Consider the following 16,002-nt stretch of genomic DNA (forward strand, 5'->3'; position numbering starts at 1 on the left):
TTTGTCTGTGTCTGCATGTGTATAATCTACTTGTCTGTTCTTTTTTCTTTTCTCTGCTATCTACAGTATTTATCTATCTCCATTCATCTCTAGCATGGACAGAAAAAACAGTGTGGTTTGTTATTTTTAAGATGTCCATCTATTGTCCATCTATTGTCTTAGTGCCATGAGGGTTCCACTGCTAATTACTTGGAGAGATAAGGTGTGGAACACCTTGTGCCATTACATGAAATGTTCTGTTGCAGTGGTCCCTTTTTTATTTAAAAAAAAACTAAACCCTCTAAAGTAACATTATTTGCAGGCAATGTTTTCATAAAAATATATTTTATTATTTTTTAATGCAAAGAAAATGTTTCTTTAAAGAGAGAGCACAGCAGAAGTTGTTTATCTTCAGGCTCTCTTCCTCTGAAACTCTATATGACCTTGTCTGAACATAGCAGGGTCTGAGAGGGAAATTAGTTACTCCTCTGATAATTAAGCTGTGTGTGTAAATTTGAGCTTGGGCTGTTGGATTCTGTAAACAGAATCTTTGTCTTTTCCATCAAACCTAAGAGTAGACAGATTAACATGTAAATGCAGCCTAGAGCTTATTTTGCTGGTTGGAAAAGTAAATATTACAAATAGTACATATTTATTTTATATTTACTTGAATTTAAAATAATTTTATTTTTAGTCCTGAATATAATTTTTAAAAAACCACTATGCATTCCCATGAATGTAAAAAGTTAGCCTGTATTTGTAACTATGCATTTGTATAATACATTTATGTACACATTCCTAAGCTGGAGAATCCCCTCCTTGTTTACCTCATGCAGATGGTCACTGACTTTTCTTTAGATTCTATTAGGAAGTGTTAGGATTCTGAAGTAATGACTGCCAAATGTAAGAAATGTAAATGCAATTAAGCCTGGCCTGGATTAATTCAATTGTAATGAGGAATGGAAAAGAACATTGCATGCACAAATACCAGCAGCTTCTAATTTACAGAAGTGATCCAAAATTACTGATGTTTGCTAAATCCTGCAGCGTCATTGCCTATTGAACAAATAGTTTGCTGCTGTTCTGCAAGTTCTGACTTCTCTGTGCCCATTATCTCTGCCCAGGGTGGCTTATTTTGCTGATGTTCTGAGTCAATGCATTACGCATTTTTAACACTAAGGTGGTTTTATATCTGCAACGTTAGTGCCATGGAGTTGTGGAGGTCATTGAGATTATAGAATTCATTCAATATGTTTTAGCTTGTGTGTTTTAACACAAATGGGTAGAACCAGAGTACATGTACCACTTAGCCCTTAGCAAGCTTTTGGGATAGCCATTGTAAACTGTTTCACTGCCTTGTTTAGCTAAATGTTTCATTACCTTGAATTTTTTTCTTGCTTTAGAGGTACATTCTAGTCGGGACATGACATGACATTTCTGCATTTAAACTGACTCCGGGGATAAGTTTAGCACCATTCAGAGGCATTTATTTTCATCCTGGAATTTGACTTAAATTCTAGCTGTTTGCAGTTCCAAAAAATGGTGAACTAATGCAGTTATTTGCCACCATAGCATCAATTACCAATCATGCACTTTCTGGCCTCTGAACTGTGGTCAGGTGGCTTAAAAAGGCCAATCATTTGGTTTTCTAATGTACCAGCTCCCTCCCTTTAAAATTCAGGCTTCCCAAGGTCCTTTGTTCAGTGTTTGTTGAAACAGAGTATTTAGGGAAAGCTAATGGATGGCAGGGAAACCTAGGTGATCATGCATAGTGCTTAGCTTAGTTATTGTTTTTAAAGACCACACTTTCCCTTACTACAATATTTTGGGGGTGAAATAAGTATACTATAATGCTTACATTTTTTTTTTAAGCCTGGCTAGTTTGTGCTCTGTTGACAAAGCGGCCTAGTCAAAGTGTTTAAAGAGTGCTTATATACTAACTAGAATATGTTTTTAGCAGTAAAATAAATAAACTGAAAAAACAAACTGTCTAGTTTGTGTTCTGTTGACAAAACAACCTAGTAAAAATATTTAAAGACAGTGCACATACTCCCAAAGTGGCCACTGACTCTTTTGGCCTGCTGCATGACATCCTGAAAGCCAGGGTATGTAACCAGAAACTGCTGGACTGCCATGTTCAGGATATGAGCCAAGTTAGTGCCGTTGTCACATACGACCTGCCATGGCACAAGTTGTTGTTGGGTCAGGCACCTCTCAACTTGACTGTCCCTGAAGAGCCTCCAGAGTCTATAGCCTAGTGTGGCGCCTGTGACCCAGGCATACCAGCTACAAAACTGGTAAGATTGTCCTAGGAGTACAGGAACTTGGCAGCCTGCCAGCCCCCTAATGTAGACAAACAGAAGGTGTTTCTAAGCTCTACCAAGCTCTAGAGTCTTTGTTGGGATCTTTAAGGATATTTTAATAACTTCACAATAAGGTTAGAGTTCAGGATGGCTTGTTTTACTGTTTTATTTACTGTTTGTTAAGAATGTGTAAATAGTTTAATGTCCACGGTCTGGGTACAGGTGCACTTTAATCTTAATTTAGGCAGAAGTCAAGGCCCCAAGTACAGGCTTGGCTCAGCAGCCACATGGCTCCACAAGGACACAGTGGTCAATTTGAAGAATGGCTGCCTGCGCTTCAGAACTGTTGCCACCTTATAACATTTTAGCCTAGAGCTGGTTCACTTAAAATTGACACTGTCACTACTAGGGATGCACCGATACCACTTTTTTAAGACCGAGTACGAGTACCGGTACTTTTGATCAAGTACTCGCAGATACCAATTACCGATACTTTTTCTTAAAGGGACAGGTCACATTTTTTCTAAAGTAATACAAACTAATGCTTTAAGGTCACTTTCTTAATATTATGATTCATGAGATGACGAGGGAGCATGACGTCGGCTTCCCGGCCAATCAGAATGCCGGGCGCTGCGTCATTACATGGCGCCCGGCTTTGCTAGCTTCCTGACCAATCGGGAAGCCGGGCAGCGCGTCATTGCACGCTACCCGGCTTCCTGATTGGCCCGGAAGTCGGCTCCATGCTCTCTCATCACAAGTGACGAGAGAGCATGGAGCCGTTTTCTGGCCAATCAGAAAACCGGGCAGCGTGTAATTATGCCCGGCTTCCTGATACAGGAAGTACTCGTGCTAAGTATCGGAGCATTTGGGCGAGTACGAATATTCACCCAAATACTCGGTATCGGCACCCATACCGAAACTAGTATCGGTATCAGTGCATCACTAGTCACTACCAAAAAATGCCAAAAAAAAGCTGCCTGCAAAAGAAAAGGGAAATAATCATTACCTCTCCACTGGGTGGGGACATAGATCTTTGCCATCTTTAAAAGCTCCAGAGGCTGAAGAATTAGCATTATTGTGTTTGATGCCTGGTGGTCCCCTGTTGCGCTCTGGGGTTTCATCTGCCAGTGGATCGCTACATTTTGAATATCCAAGCCACAACCCACTGGCGAGGTAAGTATTTTACTTCTTCTTTTGCATACAGCTTTTTTGACTTTTTTTGTAGTGGTGGTGTCTCTTTAAAACTTAACTTTTTGGTTGATATTTAAATATATTACCGGATACACATTTTGCTTTCATAACCTTGTTTCAAGAAAACATTTTGACCTGCTTTTGACCTTATCTGTGCACTATGTGAAGTTGGTTGTATTAGGTAACTGTCTAAAGTAACCTCTGATGCACACTTAAATGTATTCAGTTATAGACATGAATAGAAAATTTTGTGTCCTTTGTGAACTTGAGTTCATTAACTTTTTGGCCGTCTTGTTGCTGCTGGGGAAACATAAAAGCTGACATTGAGGACTGCAATATCCATAACACTGAACTTCTGCTGTGTTTTCGGGGAACAGAACATGCTAATTGTATATATGCACTCCCTTGGGCAGCAGAGAAAGCTTTTTGGAGGGAGGCAAAGTTTCAAAGCACACCTAGTTGTTGGATTTATATTTAAAAAAGCAGTAGACGCAGACTTTTTAAATGTACATAATTTGGTTTTGTCATAATACATTATTTGACAGTGGAAGTTGCCATTATATTGAGAATAATGCTCCCTCTAGAGCAACTAATAAGAATATTAAAAGTAAACAGGGAGTTCATATATGCAATTTATTCTTGATATAGCAGGCATCAGCATGTAGTCTTCGTATAATGGTATTAATCATAATTATATTAAACATTAAGTCACAAATAAGCTTCTTTAGAACAAAAAGCATTACATGGCAGCATGGACAGTTTGCATTATCTATTTTCTTTTTCCTCCCTGATTTAATATCACACCTGGTGGTATCCCTTTGTGGACTGAGGTGTCAGGTGGCTGAGTCCTCAGCAGAGTGGGTGGCAGGAAGTGCAAGTTGCAGAAAGGTAAAGTTGGAGATATGCCCTTCAGAATTGCCAAGGGATTTTATTCTTATTCATATTTGTAATTGTTTAAGTACTCTGTTTTAACCTGTGGCCTATACATATTACCAGACTGTACAAAAGTTGATACAATTCTGTTTGGTCTGTTATCGCTGCACCTGTCATGTGATCACAAAACCACAAACACTCGTTTTATAAAGGTCATCAGTTTTAATTTATATATTTTAAGAAACAACCTTAAAGTATTTTATTATTCTATTTATTTTATAATAAAAAAATGTATGTAAACTTTTCCAAATATCTGCCTGATTAATTTCATACCATTTACCTACCCACCCACCAACACCGAGCTGACTTGTTTTTTTAATGTTTTCACACTTTAGCATTTTGGGTTTGTTTTCAGTACCCATCTCTTGTCTCAAAGAACATTACGATGTGCCTGGTTTTGTATGTGGAGGATGGCGGGATATCAGAATGTGTTAAAAACCTAAGCAACAAACAAATCTGCAAGTCTAGGAAAAGAGCTTATGTGCAAATGAAAGAGCAAATGAAAGAGCTCAACAGTACCCTGTGTGGACGCCCAAAACACAGCATAGGGGTAAGCCGCTAGGATGAGATTGAGGATGCTGTGACCGAAAAGCATGCTTGTGTGAACACAAAGTTCCTGAGCTGCTGACAGTTTCATCCTCTTTCCAATCCTGGTTACTTCCATTTCCTTTCGTGTTATGGGTCTCACTAATGTAACCAGGGGCATGTTTTGGGGAAAATCCATCCCTGGTAACAGCAGGATTGTGAGCAGCGTCCTCCCAGCATCCTCAATCTCACCCCAGCGCCTTACCCCTATAAGGCGCCCCAGAAGGCTGGGATAATTTCCTCCCATCTGCTGTGTTTTGGGGTTTCACACAACCTACACATTAGTGAGTTCATTCGACTTTATTCATAAACTTTTGACACTGTTGACCACCCGCTGCTCCTCAAAAAACTCCACTCGCTTGGCCTACAAGACTCTCAAATTTATCTTTCCACTCCACAACTCACCCCCTCAGTGTCCTTGTGTGTCACTAATCTACTAACTGACATATCAGTCTGGATGTCACAACACTACTTAAAACTCAACCTTTCAAAAACTGAGCTCTTGATATTTCCTCCCACCCATGCACCTTCACCCAACATTTTGGTTAAGATTGATAACACAACTATCCAGCCCTCCCCCATGCCAAGGTCCTAGGTGTCGTCCTTGACTCGGACCTCACCTTTCTTCCCCACCTCCAATCACTATCCAAATCCTGCCGTCTTCACCGTCGTAACATCTCCAAAATACCCCACTTCCTTACCAATCAAACCGCTAAATTACTCATCCACTCCCTTGTTATATCTCGTCTTGACAACTCCCTCCTCATTGGCCTTCCACTACACAGGATATCCCCCTTCAGTCTATCATGAATGCAGCTGCTAGACTCATCCACTTGACCAACCATTCATTGTCTGCAACCCCACTCTGCCAATCCCTCCAATGGCTTCCTCTCGCCCAGAGGATAAAATTCTAAATATTAACAGTCACTTATAAAGCCATCCACAACTCAGCCCCCAGCTATATCTCAAACCTTGTCTCACAATATCACACTAACCGTCCACTTCGCTCATCCCAAGACCTCCTGCTTTCCAGCTCCCTTGTCAACTCCTCCCATACTTGCCTCCCGGACTTCTCCAGAGTCTCTCCCATCCTCTGGAGCTCTTTACCCCAACCTGTCCATCTATCTTCCACCTTGACTGCCTTTAGGCATTCCCTAAAGACTTATCTCTTCAGGGAAGCCTATCCCACCTCAGCCTAACCACTGAACTATTACATTCTCAAACAATTCATCCCCACACAGCTACCTCCTCATGTATCACTTCTCCCTCCCTTGTACATTGTAAGCCATCAGGGGCAGGGCCCTCCTTACCATCTCGTCTCGAATTGTATTGTGATTGTGATGTCTTCCTTATATTGTAAAGCGCTGTGCAAACTGTTGGCACTATATAAATCCTATGTAATAATAATAATAATAAATGTTTAAAGTCTAATTTGCCACACTATGCAGGTGTACTTCTGTATTTTTTTCTTAATTAAGGATTACATAATTTATTTAAGCCTTGCACCACTAAATGGAAAGCAAAGAAAGTGAGATTGGGATGTTTTTGCACTGTTTTGTCACAGAGATGAGCTAGTATGAACTATTTATACCATTTTCTATATCACAATGTGATATAGAGGGCTACAATGGTCTTCTTCATTGAAAACAGAGGCTGGGAAAATATGATGCAACAAATGTTTAATTTGATATGTGCGTTAGACCTTATTTTATTGAGATGAGCCTGATCTTTAATATTGTAGATGCTCTGTGCTGCCTTTCGAGATGACCTTTTGAACCTCTTCAAAAATTTAAATCTAATTTTAGGACCACCATTTTCTATACTCTATGCGTTGCTAAGGAGGAAGTCAGATATGTAAACAGTACAGAGAATTCACAGTACCAAGGACATAAATCTTCCACCAGAACCAAGATATTTTATTGAGTGGTGGATTGACTCCTTCTTAAGTAAGAGGTTGGACAAGGAAACAGTACAGAGACTTCACAGTATCAATGACAGAAAGCTTCCAACAGAGTAAAGAGTCTATGTCGTGGTTCCCGTTTATACATACAGATTGTTCTGTCAACTTTCATCATCTGTAAAGACCTCAATGTAAAGTTAAGATTAAGAATATGGTCACTAAGGATGAGATAAACCCAGGAGGTTTGGTGAACCCAGCAAAAAATTTACTAATCCTAAACATAGTGTTATAGCGTCCAACCCCATTGAAGTCTAATGGGAGCTGAATAATTTTTTTTTCTGGCCTTTTTTGAAGGCCAGGTTGCAAGCTTTACTTAAAAAAATGGACATGAGTAGCTGAATATTTTTGGTTCTGGTACCAGTACTATCTTTAAATGACAGTTCCCCAGAAATGGGAAAAGGAGCTGAATACTTACCTTACACCTGCCCAAAAGGACCGGATACTCTACTTCGCACACCACTCTTCTATCGCGTGTAGGACCCAGGAACTCAGGTACAAAATAGTATCTCGCTGGTACCGAGTCCCGACGGCCCTCCACTCTATGTTCCCTTAAGTCTCCCCCATGTGCTGGAGATGTCGTACTGCGCCTGGCACATTGCTGCACATTTTCTGGTCCTGCCCTAAGCTGCTGCCTTTCTGGAAGGGGGTGACCGGAATCCTAAAGGACCTGGTAGTGGCGGATAGGTCGGACGATCCCTTGGCATGTCAATTACACTTGAATGACATATGCATTGCGAAATACAAGAAGTCTCTGTCCAGGCACCTTCTCAATGCTGCCCGATTGTGTATCCCACTGATGTGGAAACAAGCCTGTTGCCCCAGTCTTTCCCTCTGGTTCTCCAAGATTAACGAGATTTACCTGATGGAGGACATGACTTCCATACTACAAAATACTGAGGAGCTCTTCAGGTCCACCTGGAGGCCTTGGATTGCTTATAGAGCCACAGACGCCTACCTTGAGGTGATGTCCTCCGCCACCATCTAACCAATACTCGGCAGAGACCCCCGAGGCCTCCCATGCGCGCATCGGCTCCACCACCTTTCCGTCTCTTTCTGGACTTCTCTCCCCCCTTCTATCCCGCTTGCTGCCCTGCCTTGATATATGTATACCTCCCCTCTCCTCCCCACTTAATTAGTTGCCACTCCTGCACCATTTACTCTATTGTTTCGATATCCGAAGCGAGGGGGAACACGGATCAAAACACGATTGCCTTACTTCTTTTGTTGGTTTTGATATTATATTTTGGATGCTATAAGAGAAGCGCGATGTGCTTATCTCTGAGAAATGTTGGATCGACATACGAGTACATAATGCTTATACATCGTGATATGCCAGTCAGGGCTGTTTTTAGCCCTATGACGATTGCCCTTCCACCAGGGGCACATCACTATTGCTACACTGCTTGTATTCAGGATGGTTTATACCTCTATATGTGTTCCATGTATCGTGTATTTACACAATAAAGTTGACCTTTGAATTCAAAAAGAAAATGACAGCTCGCCGCTGGCTTCTGTTTGACACCAAATCAGGGGATCTATCATTAAGCAGCAGTATCCATTCTACCTTTAAAGAAAAGATCCCCACTGACTTCTGTTTGTAAACAAACTGATGGGGATCCTGAGTAGCATCATTAAACATAATAATAGTTGGTCAGTGATGTCAGCCAGGATCCCCGCCAGCTTGTTTACATACAGACGTTGGTGGGAAACTGTAATTTTCTCTGAGAGTAGCAGCAGGTGAACATTGTCATGCAAGGTGTTTTGTAAGGGCTTTGCCACCAAGCAAACTGGTTAAAATGTACATCAAGGCAAAATGAAAAACAAATTTAGTACATCTCTGCAATACCTTTCTCCATGTTTTATGCCTTTAAGCATGCTTCAAGTGCATAAAAACAACTGTAGTTGTGCCAGTAATATAGAATGCTCCTATCTTTCTCTTTTACAAGACAACATGTCTGGGAATCTAAGAACACAATGTCAGCCTTGCCCACTTAATTTTTAAAAGATTACAAAGAAAACAGATGTCTCCTAATTTCCTCCCTCCTCCTCATTTCCATACCCCTCCTCAAGCACAGGCAGAGAGCACAGGAAGTTATAAGCTTACAAGATGTGTGTCAAAGGTATTTTTTTGCACTTATCAATCAGATGTAACAAAACACTTTAAATTATATATCCAATAAAGAAAAGTTCATTGTTAGGGTTTACATACACTTCAACAACAAATTAAATCAACTAAGATGTAAAGGTCCTTCGCTCTTTCTACTCTTACCGGAATGCCAGAATTTCCGACGTTCTATACTCAAGCTTCAGCTGACTAGCGTGAAAGATTTCATTGATCTGGTAAAAGAAAGCACTTATTATCATATCAATAATACAACCAAAATAAAAGTAATCAAGAACTAACTGAAAAAAACATGGGTGGGAGAATAGTATAAAAAAAATAAAAGTTTATTGGAATCTTACCATTTTCTGGACATCAAAAGCCAGTAATTTGAAGTCCGATGAGGCTGGATCTTGTAATCCTGATGTGTACGTTGCTCCTGAGATTATTTTGAAGGATCCTTGCACTGTATTGATTTTATCTGGAAAAAATATATAGAATTAGTACTTCTAACTTATACTATACATGGTTGTGGGGTATTTTGAGCACTAGTGAAAAATCATAGAAAAACAGAGGATAAAAGGAAAAAAAAAATAAGCCCCCCCAAACCGCCCCCCCTCCCTCTTTTTTAAATTAAGTTTTTTTTGATTTGTGTTCTTGAGCTTAACTTCTTTGAAACTACTGCCTTCCCGAGCCTTATTCACACTGTTTAGATGTATAAAGGTTTCAGTCATGTCCATCCTTTTCCTTCTTTCCCTGAGGCTGAACATATTAACTTCTGGTTTGGCTTATGTCTCAGACCTTGCACAATTGTGTTACTCATCTCTGGACATGGAGGTGAAAAGGTTGCAAATGGTGGACATCACTGAACAATTGAATCATCAGCCTTTTATCGCTTTATTGTCTATATGCCAATATGTTATGAAAAAACAGAACTCCTCATAATGTATCCTGCCTTCATTGATTCCTGCTCAAAGAAATGTGAGATGTAGCTTCAAACGGAGAATATACATTCATGTCCCAGTACCTGCTCATTGCTTTTGAATACTCTTTTCGCAAGTAAAGATAATGCTTTATGATTAACTTGCACTTTAGCAGGGAATGAAGACAATATGAAACATCCTGGGTCTGTATTTTCTAGACATTTACATTTTAACAAGTGGCTATCCCTCCCATAGTTCCTTAATTAGACTTGCTCTCATATGCAGGGAACAAACCTGTAACCTGCAGTGCAGGTATTGTAACACGCAATCCAGAAGAGCAAAGCCAATTGCTTAAAACCTAACACCATTCACTCGTAAGTTTTCTAGCAATTTTGTGATGATTTAAATGTTTCCATAAATAAACACTTTCTAAAGTGTTATTTGAAATTTGAGTTTTTTGAAGTTTTGTTTGAAAAAAGTTTTATGCATCAAGCTGTGTTTAATATCTATAGTTTCCTAAAAACGTTGCAAACACCTTAGGACATTGTATATGCACTCAAAGTGATGTGTGTTTCATACAAATCTATTTCAAGAAATGGCTTTTAGCTTATTTGCACCATAGACAGCAGTCAATCATGGTTAAGCATTTACATCCAGGGGTGCTTTGAAGAGGAGTATTTTTTTATGTTCTTTTTTTATGCTTATCCTACATTTCTCTGTGTACTGGGGATTTATGTTTACAAAATATAAAAGAGCCTGTTTTTTTTTAAGTGCTGTCGACCTAGGCCAGCTACCTTGTGCCCCTCTACCTTCCCAAACAGAACCTGCACAGAACAGGTTACTAGGCTTGGACCAGGCACATTCCTAGGGCATCAGAAAGACCAAAGGCATTCTGGGACATTGCTGTGAGGTGAAATAGCAAGACACAAAGTACACTGTGGTGAATTTTTAAGGGTGACTATAATGTTGTGACTTTAAAAGGGTCATAGTCAAATCTTTTACCCTCTAAGTCAACCCAAATATAACTATATTCCAGCCCACTCAGATGATATCTTTGTAGCAGCACTACAGCAACAGTAAAATACCCTGATCACATGGGCTGACTGCACATTAGTAGGACCAACATATCTAACATTGCAATGTGTTGGAAACCAAAACAATGACCAAAAAGACAAACAGAAGCTTATAAATATTTTTTTAGTTACAGTGAAATACCTCAGGGAGGGCACAGTTAGCACACTATTAAGTATGTACTTTTTTTTGAGGGGGGACCTGGTTAAAAATGCAAAACTATAAAAGAATAAAGAAAGATAAAGAATGCCTTGTAGTTTAAATTGTTTTACTTTGGTAAGGGTTTCTAGGCTTCTTGAAGAATTACAAATTCTACTTGTTTCTCCTTCGTGTGTACTGTTGGGGGGGCTGTTAGGGGTTAAAGGATTACAATACTGGCTTCTCCATTACATGCTAATGAAGTTAATGGAAGAAACACAACCCTCAAACTTTAGTCCTAAGTCTTTCTTTAAGGACAGATCACTGTGAAGATGCTCAGAAAAGCCTAGAATCAGCCATGTTGCCTGCTGCAACAAAAAAAAATCTAAAAGGCAAGAAATATAATTTTTTTTATATTTTTCAGTATGGTGTGTGACTAGGAACACATGACAAACAGATAGAAGGTTTTTTTTTCAAATTTGGCTGCAAAAGTAGAAATACACCTAAAATATAAAAAGCTACTATCAAGATATAGAAGCATACACCAAAAGGTGCATGAGCATAAGTCCTATTTGTTGCAGGTATCAAATGATGTCACTTCTACAATTTGATAGGAGGTGGAACTTCACTTTCAGCAGGAATGGCCAGCAGTTGACATCTGATGTGGGACATCTTTCTCCCATGTTTCCTTTTAGCTCTAGGTAACGTAATATATTATCTTACACTAGACACCAGAAAGCATGTACTACGGATTTCATTCAAGCCGTATGATTGTTTTTCCTAATAATAATTTTGACAACAATTCCCATTTTTACTAAACAGACCAGTATTTTATTGACCATGTTGCAGCCCCACTGGCAGTTGTGGGTGCATAACAAGAAACATTAGGAACGTCAGAATGGCGGAAAATTCACATTTGTGGCCATTCTTACCTATGCACATCACATTTAAAAAAAAATTTAAAAATAAAAACAAGAGAAGCGCTTTAGTCATTTGAGTTGGGTGCCAGCACTCTGTCCTCTTCTCTTTAATGGTTAGAAGGCTGGAAAGATGCAAAGGGTGCTATGTTATAGTTTGGGGAGTGAGCAGAACTAGCCACTGAGAGAAAATGAAAGTTTGCTATGAATTTTGAGGATGAATTGCTCCATAGTGCCTGCAGTGATGGATTGTTTTCATAACAAGCTCATTTGATCTTTTGTTAAGAATATGTAAATATTTATTTAATAGCCAGCCCACAGTACTACTTTAACCCTTTTGCTGCCACCGACGTATGGCCTTAAAGCCGCTGGGACTCTGTTTACATTTGTAAAGCCGACTGTTGGCTTTACAATGGAATTGATTTTGACGGCTCAGTTGCAGCCAAATGGCTTTCAGGGGCCAGTACAGCGCCCACCCCCCTGTTTGACACCCCCGCCCAACACACCAGCATCCCATGTGTTGACGGGAAGCTGGGGAGGAGACCAGCGAACATCCATTTGCTGATCTCCTCCCTGCTGAATATGTCAGAGAGCGATGCTGATTGCTACAGAAGCCAAGTAATAGGAGTGGAAAGGTGACACTAGGGGTCTTTTGGACCCTTAATGTCACCTTAAAGAGTAACTGTCACTACTAATATGCTATCACATAGGGGGCTTGTAAGCCCCCCTGTGTATTAGCAATTTAAATAAAGTTAAAAAAATAGAAAAACGTTTTTTAAAAATCGTATTAAAAATAAAATGAATGTAAAAATAATAAAAAAAGTTTATAGTCCCCATTGTCCCTGTGAGCATGCGCTCATTAATGCAAACATCCGTTGTGTGTGCCTACGTACAAAAACTACAATCGTTCTACATATGTTGGGTATCAGCACACTTGCCAGAGTGAGACCAATAATTATAGGTCCAATATTTATTTTTGATTTAGATATACTTTAAATCAAATTTGAAATCTTTATGCTGTGATGGTAATGCTCATTTCCAACCATTTAACAGAGTTTAAATTGTTCTATAACTTTTGGGTTTCTTCCAAATGTAATTATATAAAAATGCACAAGTTACCAAAAACAAGACAATAATTTGTTAAAGGTATATTGACTTCAAATTTTCTACATAGAGGAAAAAAGCCCCAAAATATATACTCTTCTTCACTGTGACACCTGACAACATGACACTTCCATACATAACAGAAAAGCTTTTTTCATGATGGTTTGCCATGGCATTTATTAGCGGTCAGAACATAGGTAATAGATAAATTGTGTCATTGAATCCTTGAACTGGCGCCTTGATTTCAAGAGAGAAAATGAGGAGTGATCTGTTACAACACCAAGAATTCCTCTCACAACAACTACAACTAAAGGATATTGGATTCTGGACAAGGAAACCAACCATTAGATCTTCAAGAAAAATTGAACTCCTTCTTTGTGCTTTGTGATATTTTAGAAAATATTAGTTTAAAAAGATCTCCATGAAACATTTATATTTAGCTAAAATGGCAATGTAGCATATCACAATTATTTTAGAAGCTTTTATAACCCTTTTTTATTAAAAGAAAAGAAAATGTCAAAATACCCAACACATTATCTTTTGCTTCAAACAATCAGGAGAAAATGGACAGCTTTACTTTTATTCATTTTTTAATGTGACCACCCCCCCCCCCCCCAAGACCTGTACATTTTTCAGGTAGCATATGCCTCTTAAACTTAAAGCATAACTCTAGGCAAACTCCTAAATGTGGAGACAACCTGTCACAATCCAACCTAAGCACCCTTTCACACATTCCTATCAGCATGCATGGATCCCCTGCTGACTGGAACACATGTCACCATTGTGACATACTTGTCCGTCCAGTTTTTTCCTCCATCTTGCAATGAGCAAAATACTGAAATTTCCAGACCCATGTTGGTCTATGGGGAGTCAGATGTAAATGGACATGTGTGCATTAGGGGGCGCGCACAACCAGCAAGTAAATCACGCACATGTACATCCACCCGCCGGGAAGCATTCGCCGCCTGCCCGTAATTTTACAATGGGCGGACGGCAAGGGGTTAAGTGGACCTTTCAGCAAGTTTAGAAGTCTGAATCAACACATTCTTGTTCTGTCTCAATATACTGTACAGTATAATTTTTCCAAAAAAGCTTGATTCATTAAAAAGGAGTCTTTAATCTCATGTCAAGTAAGTTTGCCTACTCTAAATGGATGTCATCAGTCTGCGGCATGCAGCTTCTCTCAGCTAGAGATCAGAATGCAGCATTGTAACTTTCTGGTATGTCACAAGTTGAATGGGTTGCAGTAAGGGGTCTGTTATTTGTCAGACATTTGTTAACATAGCCAAGAACTACACAGGCACCAGGATTTACATGATTGTGTCAATTCTGAGCTATGCTGTGCACCAAAACACAGCAAAAAAAAGAGGTATGCACTTTTGCACGACCCCAGCATTGTGACGGTGCTCTCGTGGTCACACAGCAGCGATTGGGAGCTGGTATGATGGACTCCTCATCACGTAGATCACGGTAACAGCCAATCACAGTGATTACATGATCAGGAGGCCCAGTAAATGTCTCATGCTCACATAGCAATGATTGGGAGCAGGTACAATTAACTCCTGATTATGTGATCATTGTAACAGCCAATAACAGTGATCACATGATCAGGAAGCCCAGGAAATGGCTCATGGTCACATAGCAATGACTGGGAGCCCATACATTGGACTCCTAATCAGGTGATCACTGTAATAGCCAATGACAGCACCTACATGATCAGGAAGCCCAGGAAATGGCTCATGGTCACATAGCAATGACTGGGAGCCCATACATTGGACTCCTAATCAGGTGATCACTGTAACAGCCAATAACAGCAATTACATGATCAGGAAGCTCAGGAAATTGCTTGTGGTCACATAGCAATGACTGGGAGCCCATACATTGGACTCCTAATCAGGTGATCACTGTAACAGCCAATGACAGCAATTACATGATCAGGAAGCTCAGGAAATTGCTAATGGTCACATAGCAATGACTGGGATCCGATACAATTGACTCCTGACCACGTGATAACGGTAACAGCCAATCACAGGAATTACATGATCAGGAAGCTCAGGAAATGGCTTGTGGTCACATAGCAATGATTGGGAGCCTGTACATTGGACTCATGATCATGCAATTACTTTAACAGCCAATCACAGTGATTACATGATCAGGAGGCCCTGGAAATGTCTCTTGGTCACATAGCAATGATTAGGAGCCGGTACAATAGACTTCTGATCATGTGATCACTGTAACAGGCAATCGCAGCAATAACATGATCAGAAGACCCAGGAAATGACTCCAGCATCAACATTTCTTAGGCGCAGGAAAGTGTTAACATAATTATATCCAGTGTTAGCTCAACTTTCTATTCTGTACAGATATTGAGAAGTATTGGACATTCTTGAAAAGCTACCGTGTGTATTATCATGTCATATTATCAAGTAGCAAAGCTGTGTTCACTACACCATGATAATACACAATGAGAGGTGACTGCTGCACTCTGATTCACATTGCATGGGATAAGATCATGGGCTACAGATGAATATGTAACTATCGTTTTATCTGTTTCATGCTGACAAAGCTATAAATGCGTCAGAGACAAAGGTCAGGTGCAAACCTTCCACGTCTCTATAAGTGATAAAGCGCTGAGAGACAATCTGAATAGTCTGACTTCTTTTCTATATCAGGCACCCACATGCAGTGAAGGCAGTTATTTGGTGCTATAGGTCTTTCTGCTGAATAGATATTCAGAAGCATCTACATTGATCTTTACATTCACAGCAGTAAGCCACCAGGTTATCCTACCAACTTC

At 39.8% G+C, this 16,002-nt stretch overlaps 1 protein-coding gene across 1 annotated transcript in view; it reads right to left on the reverse strand.

Moving 5' to 3' along the window:
• TMPRSS15 (transmembrane protease, serine 15) overlaps window positions 1-9,875 on the reverse strand; it is a 229,782-nt gene extending 219,907 nt beyond the window's left edge. The window contains exons 1-3 of the mRNA XM_018556698.1: window positions 9,854-9,875; window positions 9,415-9,533; window positions 9,221-9,288 (exon numbers count right to left, since the gene is read on the reverse strand). Of these exons, the coding sequence (XP_018412200.1) occupies window positions 9,221-9,288; window positions 9,415-9,533; window positions 9,854-9,875 (209 nt within the window). The remainder of the gene's footprint in view (window positions 1-9,220; window positions 9,289-9,414; window positions 9,534-9,853) is intronic.
• Window positions 9,876-16,002: the final 6,127 nt, after the last annotated feature.

Source organism: Nanorana parkeri, unplaced genomic scaffold (assembly GCF_000935625.1).
Source record: "Nanorana parkeri isolate BGI_ZX_2015 unplaced genomic scaffold, ASM93562v1 scaffold248, whole genome shotgun sequence".
Classification (NCBI taxonomy): domain Eukaryota; kingdom Metazoa; phylum Chordata; class Amphibia; order Anura; family Dicroglossidae; genus Nanorana; species Nanorana parkeri.